The following is a 21,249-nucleotide window of genomic DNA, read 5'->3' as shown; positions in this document are numbered from 1 at the left end:
CATGGTGGTACACATCTCTAATCCTAGAACTGGAGAGGTAAGGCAAGGAGCATCGCATCAAATTCAAGGCCAGTCTAAGCCAGTCTAGTCTACACAAGTACCAGGCCAGACAGGGCTACAGAAGTAGGCTGTCTCAAAAACAAAACAAACAAAATAAAAATTCTGTTCTTCAGAGCTAGAAGGAATTAATGGCTTCATGACAGATTTTAGATTATATCCTGAATAGTTTATCTTACCCATCCATATTTCTTTTGTACTATTAGTGTGTGTGCAGATACATGCATATGTGAAGGTGCTCTTGCCTGCAGAGAGTAGAGATGAAGCTTATACACCACTCCTCAGGCATGGACACCTTGTTTTGTGGGACTATTGCTCCCACTGGCATGGAGTTCACCAAGTATCCTAGGGTGGATGCCTCGAAATCCCCAGGGTCTCTGCCTCCCCTGCTCTGGGATTACAAGGGCACATTACCATGCCTTCTTTTTTACATGGAATCTGAATGCCAAGTTTAAATGCACAGCAAGCCAAGTATCTCCTGAACTATCTTACCATCCCCATATTACTAGTTTTTCTGAGTTCAAGATATAAAGTAATGGGTTTTCTTATCACATGTTCCTATATATATGTCATCGTGCTTTGTTCTTACTAATTTCCATCCCTACTGCCTTCTCCAATCCTTCTTGCCTTCCTGTTCCTGATCCTGTTCCTTTCCCATTACCCCGCCTCTCTCCTAACACTTCCTTCCCCCTCATGACTTCTTTCTTGATTTAAAACACACACACACACACACACACACACACACACACACACACCCCTAGACATATAACAGAAATTATTACAAGCATCCTGATTTCAATCTTCTTTACAGTGGAATGAAATTCCATTGTGTACATCTGCTGCATTTTCTTTATATGAGCATTGCCTGATGGATATCTAGGCTGGATTCATTTCTCTACTACCACACAAAATACTTGGATGTCCAAGTATTTCTGTAGTGCGCTGCCTTAGAGGCCTTCAATTATATTACCCAGGAGTGGTACAGCTGAGTCATATATTCTAATTTGTTTTGTTTTGTTTAAGACTGGGTAATCCTCCTGCCTTGGCCTCCCAAGCTCTGGGATTACAAGTATGTCCCAACATACTTAACTTCTTTTTTTAGTCATTTGAAATAACTTCACACAGACTTCCATAACGACTTCACAGTTTTACAATCCTACCAGAAGCACAGAAGGCCCACATCCTTACCAGCATTTTCTGACTTTTTTTTTAATGTTAGCTTTTCTGACAGGAGTTAGATGGATTCTCAATTCAGTCTTATTTTGCATTTCCCTGACTAATTCATATTTAAATTCCTGTTACAAAACAAAACTTGTGAACTTTTCTTCTGCACCTTATTTTTTAAAGCAGGGTTGAATACTGGGTGTAATGGTTACTGTATACCTGGCACTCTAGTTGCTGAGGCTGCAGGGGTGCCACAAGTTCAAAGTCAGACTGCAGCACTTAGGAAAACTGTAAAAAAAAAAAAACCCAAATCTTATTTTTCTATATTAATTTTAATAAACCAGTAAATAATTTTGGGTTTGCCTCTGCTTGTACTTGTGTGAACAAAGGTAATAACTACACCAAAGGGCTTGAAGTGATTATTCACTTCAGAATATGTAAAGTTTGGTGCAGAATTATTAATAAGTATATTTTTCATAATTTTGATGGTTCTTTGTGTTCTTCCTTACCACCTGATACATTGGAAAAAACAAACCTTATGACCACTTTTAAAAATCCTTTAAGCCAGGCATGGTGGTGCACGCCTTTAATCCCAGCACTCAGGGAGGCGGAAGCAGGCAGATCGCTGTGAGTTCAAAGCCAGCCTGGTCTACAAAGCGAGTCCAGGACAGCCAAGGCTACACAGAAAAACTCTGTCTTGAAAAACCAAAACAAACAAACAAACAAAATAAAAAAATAAAAATCCTTTAAAAGGGGGCTGGAGAGATGGCTTAGTGGTTAAGAGCATTGGTTGTTCTTTTAGAGGAACCAGGTTCAATTCTCAGCACCCACGTGGCAGCTCACAGCTGTCTGTAACTCAAGTTCCAGTGGACTCAATACCCTCACACAGATATTCATGTACACCAAACACCAAATGTACATAAAAATAAATAAATAGTATTTTTAAATCCTTTAAAAGTATTTTATATAATTTTAATAAGGAATTCTCTAGTTTATAAATTCACATTTCTTATTTTTCAAAAAGCATAAGGACTTTGATAATGGATGATACCCCAAGAATAATGAAAATGTAGTTTATAAAGATCATATAATCCACTGTTAGGAGAGTTTATCCTCTTTCCCAAACCTTCATAATATACATCCATAACATTTACATGAATATTAAATTGTTTGTTGGAGCTTATAAAAATTATAACTTTTACAAACTCAGCTAAACCAGATTTTTATTTATTTATTTTATTATATTTCTTTTTTTTTACATGTATATCTATATTATTATACATAAGGAAAATAAACTACATACAGCAGGAAGAATCACAAAGCAATCAGGAATTATATAAATGGTACATTTATAGCAAGTGGGCACATTTGAAGTAGACATCTTTCCTATCTTGGTACATCTAAAATTCTGAATGTGAATCAATATCGATCATATCTCATCATTATCAACCTAAAACATCTATTTAGACCTAAAAATACCATAACCCCTAAACAACTAAACTTAATTGTAAGACTAAACTCTCTGGTCTTCAACCCCATCAGAGACTTGAGAAGGAATACAATTAATTACCCAAGTGAACGGGAAGTGTAGTCTTTTCTTTTTGATACAAGGTCTCATTCTATGCAGAGTGCACAACCTGGGCCCAAGGAGGCTCACAGGGACTGAACAACTGACCAAAGAGCATGCATGGTCTGGACCTAGGCCCTCTACACATATGTAGCAGATGTGTGGGTCCCCTAACAATGGAAGTAGGGGCTGTCCCTGACTCTGTTGCCTGCCTTTGGATCCCTTTCCCATACCTAGGTAGCCTTGTCTGACCTCAGTGGGAGAGGATGAGATTAGTTCTGCTGTGACTTGATGTATTAGGATGGCTTGGTACCCATGGGGGCTGGTGAGAGGAAAAGGACGTGAAGGGGTACTGGGAGGAGAGGAGAGAAGAGGCTGTTATCAGACTGTAAAGTGAATAAATAAATTAAGAAATGAAAAAAAGCAAAATAAATTCTAATAGGAAACTGGAAATGATAACTATAAGATAAACAAGAGGGAATATTCATATAACCCTAAAGGCCCAAGAACCACTGTTAATAATTTTGCTTGTTTTCCAAAGAACCCCAGAGATCCACCTATCTCTGTACTCTCAATACTGGAGTTATAATAGATGCATGTGATTATTCTTGACTTTTTAAATATTATTTGATCTGCCCATTGTATTTTACAAGTAGGTGTTTTGTCTGCATATATGAATGTGCCTGTGAGTCTATTTAGTGCCCACAGAGGTCAGAAGAGGACATCTGATCCTGTGGAGTTATGATTGTGAACCACAACATGGGTGTTGGGAATCAAACCCAGGATAACAGCAATGAGTGCTCTTAACCACTGAGAGATCTCTACAGCCCTGTGTCTGGTTTCAATGGGTGCTGGGCTCCAAACTCAGGTACACGTGCTAGGCTAGCAGGTTCTTTACTCACAGAGCTATCCTCCAGCTGGAAGAATTTTATGTTCACACTTCCCACTGCTATGTCACAGACATTTCCCACTGTCAAAAATGATTCACAGAATAATGTTTAAATGCCTGGATGGAATTCTATCACTTGCTTGTTGTTTTAATGCTGGACTGTAATTTTCAATCATTTTATGTCACTATAAAGCTTTAGTGAATTTTCTTTGTTTTCTTAATAGGTAGTGGATCTTGAGCTTTGGGGTGAATATATGCAACTTCTGACCCTGAGTTTCTGATGCAGTAGAAAGATTAGAAGCAAGAAACATGCGTGTCTGACACCTTCAGGTGATGTTGATTCTGCTAATTCAGAATGATAATTAAATTATAATATCAAATTGTGAAAAAATCCTTTAAATGTATTTTTATATAAAATATTTTAAAAATAAGGGACAGCTTTTCTAGTTTATAAATTCACATTTCCTTTCTTTCTTCCTTTTTTTTTTTTTATACAAAGTGTCATTCTGTAGCCTGGGTGAGTCTGAGACTTACTAAATACCTCAAGGTGTCCTTGAACTCACATCACTTGTCCTGCCTCAACTTCCCATACTCTGGCATTACAGACATGAGCTACTGCCCTTGGTTTTTAGTGTCATTATTATATTATCATTATGTAAAGGGCTGCTCATATTCTTAGAAAATACACACTGAAGAATTCAGGGATGCAATGAAGTTAACAATGTACTCTCAAAAATGTCAGGAAAAGAAGAGAGACAGTGAGAAATGGAAAATAAACATGGTAAAATAACATGTCAAGTTAATGTACTTGGTGGAGCTTTGGATGTACACTGTACTATCTCAAGAGATTAGAAAGAGATAATTGTTTGCTTTTTTCTTTCTTTCTTTCTTTCTTTCTTTTTTTTTTTTTTTTTTTTTTTTTTTTTTTTTGAGACAGGTTTTCTTTGTATATCTCTGCTGTCCTGGAACTCACTTTGTAGACCAGGCTGGCCTCGAACTCACAGAGATCCACCTGCTCTGCCTCCTGAGTGCTGGGATTACAGGCATACAAGTTTGAAAAGTTGTAGTTCTGATGAGTATTAGAAATCTGTTAGACATTCATATCACAATAGATTTTTTTCATATTTTTGAAACAAGAGATCTTAGTGTGGTGGCATATGACTATCATCTCTGCACTTGAAAGGTAGAGCCAGAAATACCAGGAGTTTAAGACCAGTCTCAGTCACCTAGGGGTTTCAGGGTCAGTGTATACTAAATGAGCCTCTATCACATAAAACCAAACAAAAAATAATTTCTACTGTGGTATGGATGTTTAACACAGTTTTCAAAAACTCATTATATCTGCAAAAAGCTTCTCAGTGCATAAAAAAATGTGTCATACAGGCTCATGAGAAAAATGTTATAAGAATATCAATATAAACAGTCCAACCATCCCAAGTCTGTATTCAAGCATAGACAGGAAATATATTTGAGGTAAACAAACAAACAGACAAAACAAAATACATGCACCCATGCATTCCCTGTCTTTAACACCCAACAGAAGGTTTTCCTCAAATCACCCAGGTAATAGTTTGAAAAGGAATCTCACTAGAAACCGTATTCCCTTTTAATATGCCCCGCCACATAGCACAGCACTATCACAAGCCCGCTGAACTGAATCACTGAGACTGAAATTCAATGGGAATGTACTATAGTTATTTTTTTTCTCTTCTCTAAAAGTCATCAGCACAACTGAAGTAAAAAACAATGGTATCCCTGCATATTCTGCTTAAGTTGTAAAGCCTTCTTGTTAAAATGCAGAAGCTAAACAATTTGCTGCTAGCAAAAGAGGCCTCAAAAATTATAATAATAATAAAGCATTTGAAAGCTGAACACAGTGTGCTGGCTTGTGATCTGTTTGTACTGAGGAGGCTAAAGTTGAGCGTTACTGCAAGTTATTTGATACCCTGGCCTACATAGTATGCTTTAGGCCATCTAAAACTCCATAAAAGACTTTGTCTCAGCACACACACACACACACACACACACACACACACACACACACACACACACACACACACACACACGGGGGCAGGCAGGGAGGAAGCATGCTTGTCAATTTTTGTCAGAATCAGGCTTATTGGAACATGCATATAATCCTAGCACTTTGGGAACTGAAGCAGGGAAGCACATAAGTCACAATCCAGCCTGCGTGACCAAGGAAGAATCCATCTCAGAAAATAAAAAGAAGCAGCCACAGAGCCACAGCCATGAAGTTTGGTTAAGTTGCCCCCTTTTATGAACTACTCAGAAAAGCCTAATGTTTCCTTCTTTCCTACCTCTGGTCTAGCCATGCTTCTGAACATGCTTAAACCACATGGCATGGCTTTCTCTTCCTCCTCTTCATCGGCTCCCTTTGGTCAGCTGCTGAGATTTACAGCTTGCCTGCCCTGGGGGTTTTCTTTTAAACACTAATAAAACTGGCTTTGAGCTTCCAACTTTTAAAGATTAAGCGATTAAAATAAATTTTATATGAGTGTGACCAAATCAGTCAAACATTGCAGATGAAAACAGAAGAGATTATGCTATGCCTAGTGGCTTATACCTATAACTCCAGTACATAAAAGACTGAGGTAGGATCTGCACAAATTCAATGCTAGCCTGGCTTACATACTGAGTTCTAGGTCAGCCAGGGTTACATAATGAAGCCCTGCCTCCAAAACAAACAAACAAACAAACAAACCACATAAATCGTGAGTTATTTTGAGGAACTGACTACATGAATCAAACCTTTTTGTATGTACTATACATGTAGTAGACTTTACAAAGAAATAGCTTGCTACTAATGCTACTATTAAAGCTTCAAGCTTCATTGCAGACCTTAAAATATTGTAACTTTTTTCTTTTGGTTTATCTTTTCTTTTTTTTAAAGATTTATTTATTTATTATGTATATAGTGTTTTGCCTGTATGTACACCCGCACACCAGAAGATCTCATTATAGGTGGTTGTGACCCACCATGTGGTTGCTGGGAATTGAACTCAGGACCTCTGGAAGAGCAGCCAGTGCTCTTAACCTCTGAGCTGTCTTTCCAGCCTTCTTTTGGTTTTTCAAGACAGGGTTTCTCCATGTAACAGCCCTGGCTGTCCTGGACTCAGTCTGTAGCCAAGCTGGCCTCTAACTCACAGCAATCCACCTGCCTCTGCTTCCCTGAGTGCTGGGATTACAGGCATGTGCCACCACGCTCAGCTAAAATCTTGCTACTTAGCAGGTTTGGTAGATCACACTTGAAATCCCAGCAGTAAGGAGGCTGACACAAATTGCTGCTAGTTCATAGCCAGCCTGGGCTATAGAGTGAGGACTTATATCAAAGAAAATAAATGAAGAAACAGATAGATAACTAAATAGTAACATTTTAAGCTGGGCCAGAAATCTATAATGCCAACTACTCAGGAGGCTAAAACAATTCAAGCTCTATCTGGGCTATCTGGCCAGATTTTAATGAGCCCGTTTCTCAAAAAATAAAAATTTAAAAGTAACTCAGTAATAAAGTATTTGCCTAACATGTAGAAGGCCCAAAGTTCAATAGCCAGAACTAAAAAACAAACCAACAACAACAGCAGCACTAAAAAACAAGCAGCAACAAAACAACAACAGCAACAATCAAATAAACCTGAACACGAGTTTAGAAATATCTAAAATGTCCAAAATCAGGATGTCAGGGAAGGACGTTTTTAGCTTCATTTGTATTACTTCGCTGTCCAACCTCACTGAATACTTGATCAAGTTCTCCGTCACTATACGTTAGTAAGCTACAAAGCTTTTCTGATGCCATAAGAGTAGAGTTCTAGCAGTAAAAGACTAAGAAAGTGTAGGAAGAGGAAGAATAAATGAGAATCAAATGACCCATTGCCTCCCTTACCTTCACCAAATCGTCTGCTGCTTTGATCCTGCACAACACAGTGGCTGATCTAACAGAGATGAGCTAGCCACTCAGAGCTGTTTCCAAAAAGTTCTCAAGCCTCTCACTGACCAGACCACCATGATACTAAGCTGCTCCCATCTTTGTGTAACTGATCCTATGGAAAAAAAAAAAGAGTTGTTTCGCTTAAGTCTAGTTTGTTCTAAAGAAGGAGTGGGAAGTCCCAGGAAACGGGCCAGGAGGTAACTGACAAAGCCACACTGAGCCACAGAATGGTGTTTCTTCCTCTTTTTTGAAAAATGAAACCTATCTGTGAAACTGCCTCTTGTTTAAAAAAAGTTGATGGTTGCACATTATGGTAACGAAACATCTGGTAACCCTCCTCCAAATGAGAGTAATATGCACACATGACTTTTTAAAAACTCTATTTCTTGACTATTAGTAATCTACGATTTTCAGAAGTATTATGTTAGCTGGGCATAGCAGGCTGAGGCAAAGGGTTGCCAAGGAGTTTGAAACTAGACTGTCTAAAAAAGAGAAGGGCTGGATCTAATCCCAGCACTCCAAAGGCAGGGACAGGAAGATTGCCACAAGTTCAAGGCCAACCTGGTGTATATATGAAGTTCCAGACCAGCCAGGGCTTCACAATGAGACCCTGCCTCAAATAAAAATACATTAAATAATATAAAGAACACAGGTAGGTTTTGCTCAGGGGTACACTATTTGCTTAGCACCAACAAGGATTCAGTTTGCATCTCCATCTCCATAGAGAAATCTGAATCCAACATGCCAGCCATGTTGCCTCACAATTGTAATCTTCCCATTTGAGAGGCCCACCTATATTACAGGGTGAGGCCCTGTCTCAGAAAAAGAAAATAAATGAAAGAAATTTTGTCTCTCCAACTGCCAAAGATCAAAACTGATAATATATTGTCATGGATATCCTTATACATCTTCAATATATTTTGAGGGTAAATTCACTGCATGTATCAAAATTTTAGAAGTTCGTATATAAATTTATTTTATTTTCTAGTTCAAATATGCTATAAGCTATGTTTCCTTTGGCACAATTTTTGCAAATAGGCCAGTTTCTTTGGGTCAGAAATGGAAACAATCGTTTTCAAAGCCCTTTTCCTGGTTTACCCTAGTGGACAAAGCATACCCCTCCCTAAACGATGGCCATTCTCTCCTCATCCTTCTGAACTGTCATCAGGCTGGTTTCCAAATCTTTCTTTTTGAATGTTTCCACTTAGTGAGGTTGCTACGTTTGCTTTCTTGTTTCATGACTTACTCCCAAAGTCCCATTTTAAATAAAGTATACCAGCAATTTCCTTTCCGTCAGAATACTTCGTGATTTCCAGCATGATTTCACGGAACATTATTCAGAGCCAGTTGGAAAAAACAGCTTCCTGCATGTGAGCCATAACAATTTGACCTAGCCTACTCAAAACCCCAAGGGCAGGTTCGGCTTCAGTAAAATCAGCCCTAAGGATAGCACATCAAGAATTTAACTGTGATCAAAAGGTGCAAAGCACCTTCAGGGCCAAACACTACTTAATTTCACCCTAATGCAGGCTCAACCACAACCATGTAGCAAGTCTACAGCGGCTCTCATATAACTCCAAGAACTTTCCCTGATGGGATCCACAAGAGCTAAAGTGACAATGCCACAAAATACCCAATAAAAAGATAATTCTATCTGGCCAAGTTTTCCCTTAAGTCAGATCTATATTTTTGTGTATTTCAGAAGTGTGTGTGTGTGTGTGTGTGTGTGTGTGTGTGTGTGTGTGTGTGTCTGTGTGTGTGTGTCTGTGTGGGTTTGTATGTGGTGTATACGCATATATGTACAAGTATGCCAGAGGAGGATGTCATGTGTCCTGCTGTATCACTCCCTGCCTTATTCCCTTGAGGAAGGGCCTCTCACTGGACTTGGAGGTATGCTGGCAGCTGAAAAGCTCCAGTCATCTTCCTGTTACTACCCTTAGAGCAGCAGAGTTAGCGCCACTATGCACAAAATCCATGTTTTTACAGTAAGTATTCTTTGTTTTAAAGATTTATTTATTTATTACATATACAGTGTTCTGCCTGCATGTACACCTGCACACCAGAAGAGGGAACCAGATCTCATGATAGATGACTATGAGCCACTATGTGGTTTCTGAGAGTTGAACTCAGGACCTCTTGAAGAACATATGGTGCTCTTTTTTTCTTCTTCTTCTTTTAAAATTTATTTTTAATATATTTTATTAATTTATTCATATTACATCTCAATAGTTATCCCGTCTCTTGTATCCTCCCATTCCTCCCTCCCTCCCATTTTCTCCTTACTTCCCTCCCCTATGACTGTGACTGAGGGGGACCTCCTCCCCCTGTACATGCTCATAGAGTACCAAGTCTCTTCTGGATAGCCTGCTATCCTTCCTCTGAATGCCACCAGGCCTCCTCATCCAGGGGACATGGTCAAATATGGGGCACCAGAGTTCGTGTGAAAGTCAGACCCCACTTTCCACTCAATTGTGGAGAATGTCTTGTCCATTGGCTAGATATGGTTATGAGTTCGAAGTTTACTGCACGTATTATCCTTGGCTAGTGCCATAGTTTGAGCAGGACCCCTGGGCCCAGATCTGCCCATCATAATGTTCTTCTTTTAGGTTTCTAGGACCCTCTGGACCCTTCTATTTCCCCATTCTTCCATGCATCTCTCACCTAGAGTCCCAATAGAATGTCCTCCCCTCTGTCCCATTTTCCTGGTGAGTGAAGACATTCATGGGACGTGCCCCTTGGGCTAGTGTCCAGATATAAGTGAGTATATACCATTTGACTCTTTCTGCTTCTGGGTGAACTCACTCATTATGATCATTTCTAGTTCCATCCATTTGTCCACAAATTTTGGGAATTCCTTGTTTTTAATAGCTGAATAGTATTCCATAGTGTATATGTACCACAGTTTCTTTATCCACTCTTCTACTGAGGGACACTTAGGCTGTTTCCATGTTCTGGCTATTATGAATAAGGCTACTATGAACATGGTTGAGCATATGTCCCTGTTGTGTGGTGGTGCATCTTCTGGGTATATTCCAAGGAGTAGAATAGCTGGGTCTTGAGGAAGTCCTATTCCCAGTTACAGATGGTGCTCTTAACCGCTGAGCCATCTCTTCAGCCCCACAGTAAGTATTCTGATCCACTAAAGAATTTACCCAAACTCTGTTTTCTTTTTGAGAAAGAATCACTCTCTACAGAATGAATTGGTGTAAAATTCACTATGCAGTTTGAGCTAAGTTTCAAACTCATGACAATCCTCTTGTCTAAGTAAGAGTAGAGTTGGGCTGGAGAGATGACTTAGTGGTTAAGAGCACTGTCTGCTCTTCCAGACATCCTGAGTTCAATGTCCAGCAACCACACTGTGACTCACAACCATCCGTAATGAGATCTGGTGCCCTCTTCTGGTGTGCAGGTGTACATGCAGACAGAGTACTCATATACATAAAATAAATAAATAAATAAATAAATAAATAAATAAATAAAAATTTAAAAGACTAGAGTGGTGGCTCATGCTGTAATAACAGCATGCAGAATGCTGAGCCAGAAAACAATTTAGCTAGATTCTTTGTCGATATTAAAATTAAAGTGGATGGCAGGTGGATCACAGTGAGTTTGAGGCCAGACTGGTCTACAAAGCAAGTCCAGGACAGGCAAGGATGCACAGGGAAACCCTGTCTTGAAAAAAGTTAAAGTGAATGGAGGTGTACCTCAGTGGTGCCATGTATGCCGAGCAATTGGGAGGATCTAAGTTGAGTCCTCAGACTACAAATAAAATTATTTTAGATAGTTGGAGTTAGGTGGAATACTTTCTGTGAACTGGTCAATTGTGCATGTGCGTGTGTGACTAGATACATGTATATTTAATATATACTTAGGGAAATGAAATAACAGATTTTCAAATGGAATGTGACAGAAAGATCTACTATTGAGAAATGAGGGACCTTGTAATAAAAGTACTTGAACACAAGCAGAGGATGGCCATGGTGGATAACTGACAGTGAGTAAATTATGAATGATCCATTAACAAAAATAGCTGATAGGGCATATTCCACTCCAGCAGAGGTTACTGAATGATGGGAATAATATCCATCCAGAGAATCAGAAGTCAAGACAATGACTCTTACATGCCATTCAGCAGACTAATACAAAATCATAAGATTTCAGTGATAAAGGATGCAATTCTATTGCATTATAGTCAGCAAGGAGATAGCACTTTAAAGTTAATTTCATACACTTAGCCAATTATAAAAGAGAAATGCTAACCTAACTGGAGAAGCTTTTCTTGGAAAGAATAATTTTTATAGTGTCAGGGACAAAATTAAAAGGGATTTCAATTATCCATGGACCTGTAATCCCAGCACTCTGGGGGCAGACACAGGTAGATCTCTGTAAGTTAGAGGACAGCCTGGCCTACACTTCGAGTCCAGGAGTTCAGGACAGCCAGAGATATACAGAGAAACCTTGTATCAAAACATTAAAAGAAAGAAAGAAAGAAAGAAAGAAAGAAAGAAAGAAAGAAAGAAAGAAAGAAAGAAAAGAAAAATCGAAACCAAAATAAAAATGATTTTAATTAAAATTCCAAATGGGTTGTTTTGTTTTGTTTGTTTTTTCTATTTGTTCATTTTTTTATTTTTGTTTTACTTTCTTTCTAGCATTCACTGGTCTGGAACTCACTCTGTGTAGCCCAGACTCACATGAAGGCCACTAGGTGAGATGATTACTGTAACATTGAGACAAAAGACAATACTATAATCATTCACATTTCCTGAGGATTTCACACTTAATTCCTTTGCTTTTAAAAGAGTTTTTGAAGCGTGCTGAAATGACTCCGCAGGTGAAAGCTCTTGCTACCAAACCTTAGAACCTGTGTTCTATCACTGGGATTTGCACGCTGTAAGGAAAGAACCAACTCCCACAACTTGTCATGTCCCGTCATAAGTGCATGTGTACATTCATAAATAAAAACACAATAAAATGATTTTTAAAAACTTTACGTACTGTATTGTTATTTGAATGGGAAGTGACTCCCAGAGACTCTAGTATTTGAACCCTTGCTTCCCACTCAGTGGCCCTGTTTGAGAAGGTTGAGGAAGCACAGCTTTGGAGGAGGCAGTACATCACTAGAGATGGGCTTTGAACATATGCAATCTCATCTCACTTCCCTGTGACTTGCGTTACCGTCTCGCCAGCAAGAACGACGCTGCACACACAGGATCCTTCTGCAGTAAAGCTTTAATGCGTCTTAAGAGGGAGAGCATAAGCTTACGACAAGTAAAATGGAGACCCCAAACAGCAGAAACCCATCCCTTATATAGGAAACTGTTCTCCGCTTAGGATGTGTCAGTCCCTGATTGGCTGTTACTCATCAGGCCACGGGAGAGGCAGAGCACAACAAGTGGAAAGTTCCTTCGCACATGCGCAGATTACTTGTTTACCAGTTTGGGACACAAGATGTCAGCGCCATCTTGTAATGGCGAATGTGAGTGCGGCCTCTCACACTTCCCATCTGCACTCTTTGCTTTGAGCTTATGGTTGGCCATATGACCTCTTGGCTTTCTCGTCCTGCTTCCATGCCTCCTCACCACGATAATGTTTTATCCCTCCACAACCTTAAGCCCAAACTTTTCTGCAGGTCACTTTTGATCATGGTGTCTTATCCCACCATCAAAAACAAAACAAAACAAAAAACAACAAAGCAAAAAACAAAACAAAACACACAAAAAAACCAAACCCTAAGCTGTGCATATAGTAAAAATGATTGCAAATGGTACAACAAGATGTCATGAAATCAAACCTTTCTCCTTCTTAGAGTCTACCTTACAGTTCTTCTTTCCCAGAGTCAACCATTATGGTTGGAATTTGTTTTACTTGTTATTTGGGGCAGTTTTGAAACACGGTGTCCTAGAGCTTCCAGACTGTCCTGGAACTCACTCTGTAGCCAGCATGACCTCAAATTCACAGCAATCCTCCTGACACAACCTCCTGAATGCTGAAGTAGCCATTCCAAAGATGCATGAGATACCTGATATATATATATATATATATATCCCCTGCCTCTTCCCCTTCTCTTTCTTCCTGCTCACCTATCTCACTTGTTTTGAGACAGGGTCTCCTGTAGCCCAGGGTGGCTTTGAAATCACTATGTGGTTAGTTAAAGCTCAAAGCTGACCTGAAACTCCTGATCTTCCCCAGTTTTGCCTCCCAAGTAGTGGGATTACAGATATGAACACCAGAGCAGCTTTTTGTTTTATTGTGGTTTTGAGGACACAGTGTCATATAATGCAGGATGCCGTCAAACTCTTATAGAGCTGAATGAAGCTGGCCTTTTTTTTTTTTTTTTGAGACAGGGTCTCTCTGTGTAGCCTTGGCTGCCCTGGACTTGCTTTGTAGACCAGGCTTGCCTCAAACTCACAGTGATCTGCCTGCCTCTGCCTCCCAAGTGCTGGGATTAAAGGCGTGCGCCACCACGCCAGGCAAATGAAGCTAGTCTTAAACTCCTGATAGTCCTACTTCAACCTCTCTAGTACTTGGGTTACAGGTACATGCTATAGGACTGGGCACTCCTTTAACATCAGAAATGCCACAGCAGATTGCCTTTGTCCTTTCTAACAACTTCATTAACTTCTGTGTGTGGATGATTCAATAGTGATGTATCTAACCAGGGTTTTGTTGATGTAACCCTCTTTAAAGAAAATCTCTTCACTGTCACTATTAACTAGTTGGTTTTGTCTCACTACACATTGGTAGTTATTTTCCTACCTACCACTTCTCCTTTCTAATCTGTTTCTTGGTTTTCTATTAATGATCTGTTTCTTATAGTGATGCTCCTGGTCTTCTTTACATCTGCATCTCATTTTCTTAGACTTATCATTACTTGCCACACTTTCCATTTTCTTTTGTGGATGACTTGGATATCTATAGCTCCTAGGTTGGTGGTTTTCTTTTGTGATTATTAAAAATTCATTTATGAACACTTGCCTACTTCACATAAACAGTCAACCACCTTGTCTTCCCAGTTCATATAATAAACCAGAGCCATTTATAACCACATTAGATTTGTGTCTCTAAAAATTAAACCAGAAAACATGGAAATCATTTGTTCCCATCAGTAGACATAATTAAAGTAAGCCTTTTACAATAATACATAATCTGACATCTTAAAAACTACAGTCCATTTCCCCATATTCACTTTCTAAGTTTATCTTAGTAAATTTATAATTATTATTTTAAGCCATAATTACCATACTCTATATAACATTTTAGTGAACTTCCACTGCAAAAGATTCATGTTAATTGCAATCTACAAAATAATACGAACATATTAGAATTTAGAAACATGTTACATGTCCCATAAAATACACTTAACGTAACACTTAAATTATTAGTTATACTTCAACAGGTTCAATCCACACCAAAGAACTCCATAATGTAAGCTGTAGGACAAGACTCTTTATCTGGAGGATGGGATGACATATTATAATTGTTTTATTAAACACAGCCCTCTGAATTCCTATGCAGCTGTGATAGATTCTTGTGCCCTAGAGGTTTTGTTATTTAGGATATAACTGATTATAATGTATACTGTTTGCATTTGGGATAACTCCCATTTGCGTCCTCATAGAGATTTTATTTCAGCATCAAATCATGCAATGATTACTGCATTTATAAAGTTTCTGAAGCATTTCAAATTTCTTTTGGTTCCAAAACAATTTTAAATGAAATATTATATAAATTTCAATGGAAAATTGAACTTAACTATATATATTTCACTTTAAGTCCAGAATACCTCATCGTTCTTGGACACCACCCTTTATTTGGAATCAATCAGAGATAGCAGAGCCAAGTGCCTGTATGTTTACAGAATGGCATGAATGTATAGTCATTTTCACTGGCTCTGCTTTCTAGATTTTCTTCAAACGTTTTAGTTTTTGTATGTATTAGTGTGGGAACATATGTGGAGGTCAGAGGTTAACTTTTGGGAGTCATTTCTTGCCGTCTACCCTGTTGAGGCAAGACCTCTCTTTTTGCTTCTGCTGCTGAGCTGACTTGATAGCTACAAGCTAGCCTGTCCAGGAGTTTCTCATCAATTCACCAATTCCTGCCTCCCATCTCACTGTAGCCCTGCTCGGATTACAGATTTGGGATGCTACATGTAGTTTTATACATGGATTTCAGGTATGAAATGGGTCACCAATGTACACACCTGCCACTTTCACCTTCAGCTCCTTGGCCACTGGGCTTCGACTTTATTTCTTTTCTTTCTTTCTTTTTATTTAATCACTTTACAACCTGATACCAACCCCTTCCTCCCTCTCTTCCCAGTCCTGCCCTCATTCCCTGTTCCTCTCATCTTCTTAGGGGGGGGCCCTAAGGAGTACCTACCCACACAGGCACATCAAGTCTTAGCAGGACTAGGTGCATCCTCTCCTACTGAGGTGAGACAAGACAGGCCAGCTAGAGGAAAAGAATCCAAAGTCAGGCAACAGAGTAAAATACAGCCCCTACTCCCATTGTTAGAGGGACCCACCTGTTGACCAAGTTGCATATCTGCTACACATGTGTAGGAAGCCTAGGCCCAGCCCATGCATGCCCTTTGGTTGGTGGTTCAGTCTCTGGGAGTGCCCATTGGCCCAGGTTAGTTTACTCTGTAGGTCTCCCTGTGGTGTTTTTGATGCCTCTGGATTTCTCAATCCTTCCCCTCATTCTTCATCAAGACTTCTGGAGCTCCACCTATTGTTTGGCTGTGGGTATCTACATCTGTTTCCATCAGCTGATGGATGAAGCCTCTCGGAAGACAGCTCCTGTCTGAGAGCATAGCAAAGTATCATTAATAGTTTCCGTGGTTGAGTCTCTCTGTGGGATGGGTCTCAAGTTGCCATTCTCTCAATCTCTGCTCCATCTTTACCTGAAAATTTCCTGTAGGCAGAACAAACTTTTGGTCTAAGGTTTTATGGATGGGTTGGCATTCCCCTCTCTCCACTAGAAGTCCTATCTGGCTACAGGTGGTGACAACTTCAGCTCTCCAAGTCCAACACCACTAAGAATCTCAGGGGGTGAATGCTCTTCCACCAGCAGATCACACCTGGAAGAGTCTTACCCAGTATGGAAGAGGGCTTCAGCAGTTACACAGATGGGACACCCATTCCCTAGGGAATCCTGGCTTATGGAGTAGTCTGGCCCCTTCTTGGGGCCATATGTAATTAAGGCAGACATGCTTACAATAGGAAGTAGGGAGCAGCTGGATAGTCAAGGGAGGGACTCATTCCTCTCCTCACCCCTGCATAAGGGGAATAAATAACCAACAAAACCAGCTGGGGCAATCCTTTTGCAAGGGGATGCAACTGGTCTCCGTAAGATGGCGATTATTTCTCTAAGAGGACATTCACTCACAACATCGTGTGTGTGTGTGTGTGTGTGTGTGTGTGTGTGTGTGGTTTTGTTTGAGCCAAGGTCTCCTATGTAGACAGGGCTGACCTTGAATTCTTGCCTCAACCTCCTAGTTCTGGGATTACTGGCCTGCACTTAGTGCCTGGCTTAGAGTTTGTTTCCTGTAAACTTATTTTGAGAGAATTCAGTCCCCTTTGCCTAGCTTGTTTTTATTTTCTCCCTTGACTCTCCCCTGGTTTGATTTTCAGATTTTAAGAAACAGAGATATGCTGGGTGGGTGATGATGCATGACTTTAATTGCAGCATTTGGGAGGCAGAAGCAGATGAATCTTTCTGAGTTCCTGAGTTCTAGGCCAGCCTGGTCTACAGAGTGAACTCCAGGACTGCCAAGGCTACACAGGGAAACTGTTACAACAATGATTAATAAGCCGTGCAACACATCTGGTATAAAGGTTTGTTTGTGTGGAGGGGAAAGAGAGAGGAGTTAGTGCCCTGGGAAAAAGTAGAGGATGGTTGAACATGTAGACAGGTAGGCAGACTGACAGGGACAGACATGAGGGCAGAGAAGGAGACAGAGAGAGCTGGGGTGGCTGGCAGGCCCTTATATTAGGCTTGCACCTAGCCATAGTGGCAGATAATAACAGAGGACGTTGTCAAGTCCATGAAGGTCCCTGAAGGCAGTCCAGTTGAATCTCCAGCACATCAACATTCCTCCCTTTTCATTTAATTACAAGTGAGGAATTAGGAAGGGGTGGTGAGGCAGGAAATGAGGACTTTGTGTTCAGAAAGGCTGCTTCCTGCTGATTTGAGGGCTATGACATCTTTGGGGACCTTATGAGGAGGTGGCAAAGTCCTAGGAGAGCCAGCTGTTTCAGTGCTGTCCAGGATCTGTGAGAACACCCAGGGCTAGGAGGGAATGTACTATGGGCCCAGCTGATGCAATCTGCAAGGTTAGATGGAGTACCTGTGAGTAGCTACTTCAGCGCTGTCTTAGATGTAGGAAACACCTGGACTTGACAGGATACTGGAACACACACATGGGCAGAAGACAACATTAAGTAGGTTAGGTTGAGTATTTGAAACTCTTGGACCTATGGTTTTGATAGTTGGCAGAGGAGAGTCTGAAAACTAGGGAAAGGGGGAAGAATCTCACCCTCTGAAAGAGGCAATAGGTGGGAAACTTAAGCTGTTGGTTGGGATTCCTATCTGCTATATGTGGTAGGAGCACGAAAGCACATTCCAGCATTTTGAAGCTTCTTGTCTTATTTTCCTGGAGTTTCCTCACTCAAAATTTACACAGTTCTATTCTTGGATTATGTTCCAACAGTAGTGTCTTCCTGTCATGCTTCTCTCTTCCAACCTGCTGTAGGACAGTGGCTTTGGAGAGCAAGGATTCCAAATAGTATAGTGTGTGTGAGTGTGTGTGTGTGTGTGTGTGTGTGTGTGTGTGTGTATACACATCACGGCATATGTATGGGGGTCCAAGGACAACTTGTAGAAGCTGGTTGTTTCTACCATATGGTTTCTGGACTCTGAGTTATTTTATTTAGTTTGACTGTGTTTGCTTTGATAATCAGGTTTGGAACAAAAACCTTTACCTCCTATGTCCAGAAATTTGATAAAATATTTAATTTATGTCATCAAGTAACTTATATGAATTTATAGGCTTCATTATAAATGCTTACTGAACAGCTCTTAAACATTGTCCCAGAAGTAAAAAATAAATAAATAAATAAAACACAGCTTAATGTTCAAATATTTGTGTAATTTGTGAAAGGCCTCAGGTTAAATTATGAATATCAAAGCTGTTCTGGTGGCACACACTGGTAATCCCAGCACTTGGGAGGCAGAGGCAGGCAGATCTCTGTGAGGTCAAGGCCAACCTGGTCTACAAAGTGAGACCAGGACAGCCAGAGCTACACAGAGAAACCCTGACTCAAAACAAAAATATGAATATCAAGAAGGAAACAAAATGGTTGCAGAGATGGTTCAGTGGCTAAGAGTATTTGCTGCTCTTTCAGAGAACACAAGCTTGGGTCTAAGCACCCACATGGCAGTTCACAGCCACCCTCTTCTGACCTCATCTGCCACCAGGCATACATGTAGTACATAGAAGTGCAGACAAATGAGCAATATGCATAATATTTTTACATTTATTTTTTTATATTTGCTTTTTATTTTGCAGTTTTTAAATGTATTTTCTTTTCTATTACTGTGTGTGTGTGTGTGTGTGTGTGTGTGTGTGTGTGTGTGTGTGTGTTTGTGTTGGGGGAATGAGTACATGGCATGCCATATGTGTAGGTGTGAAAAGAAAACTTCTGGGAATTAGTTCTCTCTTTCCACCTTATGGATCCCCAGAGATGCTAAATGCCACCAGAAACATGTGAAAACTGTAAAAGAGAAACTAGAACTTGAAGCCAATAGAATTGTTTCACAAAGCAATGGAGAAATGAAAATAGTGCCATCAAGCTGTGTTTATTTCTTTAAAGTATTTGTTACTTATTTATAGCATACAATTTTAGCTTCATAGTATTTATGTAATTAAACAATGACATGCAGTGTATTATGATTGTATTCATCCTCCATTACCTTCTCTTACCTCTTCCCATTATTGTTGTCCCCCTTCTTCCCAGCTGTGTATATGAAAGCTTTATGCAGTTTGTTGCAGCTGCTATTTATACGTTATGTTCCCCAGGCACGGTTCCATAGCACTTCCCCGACTCTCTGGCTCATACAGTCTTTCTGCCTCCACTTCTGCAATGCTCCTTTGGCCTTGGAGGAGATATTGGAGGTATTCTATTTAGAACTAGGCAGTCAACAGCCACTTAGTCTCTGCACTTTGACCAAATGCTGGTTTTATAAGTGTACAAAACTGTGATCAATCTGCCTGCAACATCTGTCACCCTATTTATCTCTAGGGTAAATTTAGCTAATCTAGCTCACAAGGCAGATTTTCTTTTCTTTGTGAAACACTCCACAAAGCTATATGCTGTGTTTAAGAGGAAACAATTTTTCATCCATGAAATTTATATGAATAGCTTCACTCCCCTGTTAGAACCAAAAAATAATACCCTCAAGATTTTTTTCCTGCATTTGAACATGAGGCTCTATTTGTAGCAAATCTTTTATTTGTAGAATATTGTTCTGCTTATGGGTTTCTATTGCTGCAATAAAAACACCATGACCAAAAAGCAAGTTTGGGAGGAAAGAGTTTATTTAGCTTACACTTCCAGACCACAGTTCACCATTGGAGGAAGTTAGGACAGGAACTCAAGCAGATCAGGAACCTGGAGGCAAGAGCTGATGCAGAGGCCATGGAGGGATGCTGCTTACTGGCTTGCTCCTCATGACTTGCTCACCCTGCTTTCTTATAGAGCACAGGACCACCAGCCCAGGGATGGCACCACCCACAATGGGTTGGCCCATGTCCCATTCCACACTCATTTTTAAAAATGCCACACAAACTTGTCTACAGCCCCACTGTATAAAAGCATTTTCCCAATTGATGCTCCTTCCTCTCTGATTACTCTAGCTTATATCAAGTTGACACAAAAACCCCAGCCGGGGGGGGGGGGAGAGAAATGGGAGGATACAAGGGATGGGATAAACATTGAGATGTAACAAGAATAAATTAATAAAAAAAAAAAAAGAAAAAAAACCCAGCCAGTACAGATGTCTAGTGCATGTAGAATGTAGACTAAAATGTCTGATTTATGTAATGCAACCATAAAAATATACCTGCTATTTATTATTATTTTTATGGTGCAAAGATAGAACTCAGGGCCTCATGTATGCTAAGTAAGTACACTATTACTGGTTCACAATTCAGGAGAGTATGATTATTTAAAAAAATAAAGTTTGGCTTTCAGAGAGAATGCTAGTCCTATAATTTCAACAACTAAGAGGCTAATACAGGGGTGTGTAGAAGTTCAAGACTATGTCAGGTTACAGATTTAGACACACACACACACACACACACACAAAACAATTGCACACAATGAGAAAGATTATTTTGTTCAAGATTATGCATCAAAGTAGGTGCTAGAGATTTGGGCCCAGGGTTTTGTTTTTTTTGTTTTTGTTTTTTGTTTTTTTTGTTTTTTTTTTAGCTCCATGGCTAGAATACTATGGAAAATATGGTCTATATCTTATATACAAGTATTTTACAGAGTATGTTTGGAGAGAAATGATGAAAAACTTACATCCATAAGAACCCATAAAAATGGACATATTCAAAATAAG

General features: G+C 39.8%; 1 protein-coding gene across 4 annotated transcripts in view; it reads right to left on the bottom strand.

Moving 5' to 3' along the window:
* Nucleotides 1-21,249, bottom strand: part of Tasl (TLR adaptor interacting with endolysosomal SLC15A4) — an 83,914-nt gene that overhangs the window by 13,826 nt on the left and 48,839 nt on the right. For 2 of the 4 annotated variants that reach the window (XM_051141241.1, XM_051141242.1), the window contains exons 2-3: nt 19,607-19,779; nt 16,148-16,425 (exon numbers count right to left, since the gene is read on the bottom strand). The exons of the other annotated variants lie outside the window; for them this stretch is intronic. In XM_051141241.1, coding sequence (XP_050997198.1) covers nt 16,148-16,208 — 61 coding nt within the window. In that variant the 5' untranslated portion in view covers nt 16,209-16,425; nt 19,607-19,779. The remainder of the gene's footprint in view (nt 1-16,147; nt 16,426-19,606; nt 19,780-21,249) is intronic. 4 annotated transcript variants of the gene reach the window in all.

This window comes from Acomys russatus, chromosome X (genome assembly GCF_903995435.1).
Source record: "Acomys russatus chromosome X, mAcoRus1.1, whole genome shotgun sequence".
In the NCBI taxonomy this organism is placed as follows: domain Eukaryota; kingdom Metazoa; phylum Chordata; class Mammalia; order Rodentia; family Muridae; genus Acomys; species Acomys russatus.
This window is presented reverse-complemented; position numbering and strand designations above follow the sequence as displayed.